The 2288-nt window shown below is 34.2% G+C and overlaps 1 protein-coding gene across 1 annotated transcript; it reads right to left on the bottom strand.

Annotated features, from left to right (window-relative positions):
• Nucleotides 1-602: 602 nt before the first annotated feature.
• On the bottom strand, nucleotides 603-1977 carry LOC111462977 (putative UPF0481 protein At3g02645). Its single transcript, XM_023106809.1, has one exon. The coding sequence runs from the start codon at nucleotides 1908-1910 to the stop codon at nucleotides 603-605; it is 1308 nt and encodes a 435-aa protein (XP_022962577.1). The 5' UTR covers nucleotides 1911-1977.
• Between the last annotated feature and the right edge of the window lie 311 nt (nucleotides 1978-2288).

Here is a 2288-nt window from a genome sequence, read left to right as displayed (position 1 = left end):
TTTTTTTTTTTTTTTTTTTTTTTTTTTTTTTTTTTTTTTTTTTTTTTTTTTTTTGATATCAAAACAATATCAAAACATTATCATAAACTTGTTGAATCTCACTAACATATGTCATATTGTATGATATGTTCTTTGCTTGAGAAACACCCACGTTTTCAAATATCCTTGAATAAAAAGTGATGCTTATATATTTTAAAAATCAACCAAGAGAAGGAAGCAAAAATGAATTTAAGTGAAAAAAAAAAAGGACAAAAATGAAGAAGAAGTGCCTTGTCTCCAAATAGGTGGAAGAAGGTGGTGGTGGTGAACGAAAACGAGGGAAGAAACTAAGCCAAGCTTGTGGTTCTCATCCCTTTCAAATCACAATTATTTAAAGGGTTTGCCTTCATTATCTTGAAAATTAAATTGTATTCCATTTATGTCATTTTTGAATAAATATCTTTCATTTTATTAGCCTTACAACACTATTAAGTGAAGGCCCATTAATTAAATAACTAAAATATGATAACAAATTTAAATATGATATATGACATAATGTTTAACACTTAACCAGACAAGAGAAACAACTTATTAAAAGAAACATACATATATTATAGGGATTTCTAAAGTTTACTCGGAAAGGTAGATAACCCAGAAAATATAGTCTGAGAGAGAGTTAGAATAATAAGGAAAGATGCAGCACAGAAGGAGATAAAAGCCCATGGCGTATTACAATAGTTATGCATAAGTGAAGCTCGTGCCTTGTTCCATCGTCCATCACAATGCTTACGTAAAGCTTCGCTGGTATTGTTGAAATCGCCCTTACATGGTAGCTCAACAAATTTGCAGAGATTGTTAAACAAGTTTGAAACTTCTTTATCACTACCTCCAATCTTGTTGATTATGATTCCAGCTTTCACAAGTAAATTCACGTCTTTCTCCTTGCTTATCAAATCATCCATGAATGCGATATATTGGATACACTTGCTTTCATTTCCCAAGGGAAAATGTTCAAATGCTATCAGATTTCGCATGGTGTATTCGAAGACATCATTAATAGTTAAACGTGGAATTGTGAAAATCCCATTTTCGAAACTTAGGTTCATTGCACATTCGGCATTTTCTGCTTTCTTGATGGTGACACCAGCCTTGTGAAGCTCAGTTATCGATGGAGGAGTTATAGGACTATTATTATTATTGTTCTCTTGAGACGTGTTTGAGACGAAGTAGAAGCTTAAAAAATCGATAAAGTGCTTTGGTTTTCTCAACAATATATCTTTAAGAGAATAATTGTCAACAAGTTCGCGTTTAAAAAACATACCGGTTAAGTATTCAAAGGAGATGGAGATTGATTCTGGTATGAGGCCGAACAGACGTTCAAGAAGGAAGAAAGGGACTTGATTTTCCAACATAATCAAATCAGTAAATAGCTCGGTGGATCTTTGGTGGAAGGTAAGATCTAAATTGTTTGGAGTTTGGAAGCATGTATTTGGGTAGTATCGGTTATGATGTTGTATCAAGAACTCTACTAGGAAACAACCATCCACAACCATCATGTTAAGAAAATTCTCATCATTCATGTTTATGGGTTCTCCATAGCAATTTCGAACTTCCTTCATCAAAGTTCGAGTATTGTTCTTAAGGAGCTCAAAGGAATCCATCGGGTTACCTAGATAGCTTAGAAAATTCGAACAGTATCGAAGCTTATATGGCTCAGAGGCTAACAAATCCTTTCGGTGATGATGAAGTGGACCTATGGAAATGACTTGAGGGGTATAGGCTCTATGATGCATATTGCGTAACAGTTTAGGAACTCGAAAGATGCTACATTTTTCATTAACAGGAGGTAGCTTGCCCAACATTTCTTTTATGGATAGTACAACATTAGGATGAGGTTGTTCACCTTGTTTAGCTTCACTATTTTTTGGCATATTGTATGATTTGTCGTTTGCCTGATCAACTTCAGTCTGACTATTTTCTATTTCAAACGAACATTCACGTTTTCAAATTTCCACATATATTTAAAAAGGAACGAAAATAAGGAACCAAAAATGAATTTAATGAAAAGAAAAGATACCTTTGTGTGCAAATTGATGGAAGAAGATGGTGGTGGTGAATGAAAATGAGGGAAGGAAGTGGAAGAAATAAGAAGGCTAAGGTTGGGATGACGAAGTAAACTACCACTAATGGCGGCCTGACATATATGATGGCATGGAGGAGTAAATATATAGACAGCTCAAGGACTACCACTCACTCTTCATTTCCATCTACCTTCCTTCAAACTAGTGCTTCTCCTCTCTCTCAAATGA

The sequence above is a fragment of the Cucurbita moschata genome, unplaced genomic scaffold (genome assembly GCF_002738365.1).
Source record: "Cucurbita moschata cultivar Rifu unplaced genomic scaffold, Cmos_1.0 Cmo_Scf00027, whole genome shotgun sequence".
NCBI classification, from domain to species: Eukaryota; Viridiplantae; Streptophyta; class Magnoliopsida; order Cucurbitales; family Cucurbitaceae; genus Cucurbita; species Cucurbita moschata.
The sequence above is the reverse complement of the archived record's forward strand: the minus strand, read 5'-3'. Positions and strand labels throughout refer to the sequence as shown.

Coding starts and splice junctions, on each gene's coding strand:
- LOC111462977 (XM_023106809.1), bottom strand. CDS start 1,910: ATGCCAAAAAATAGTGAAGCTAAACAAGGTGAACAACCTCATCCTAAT.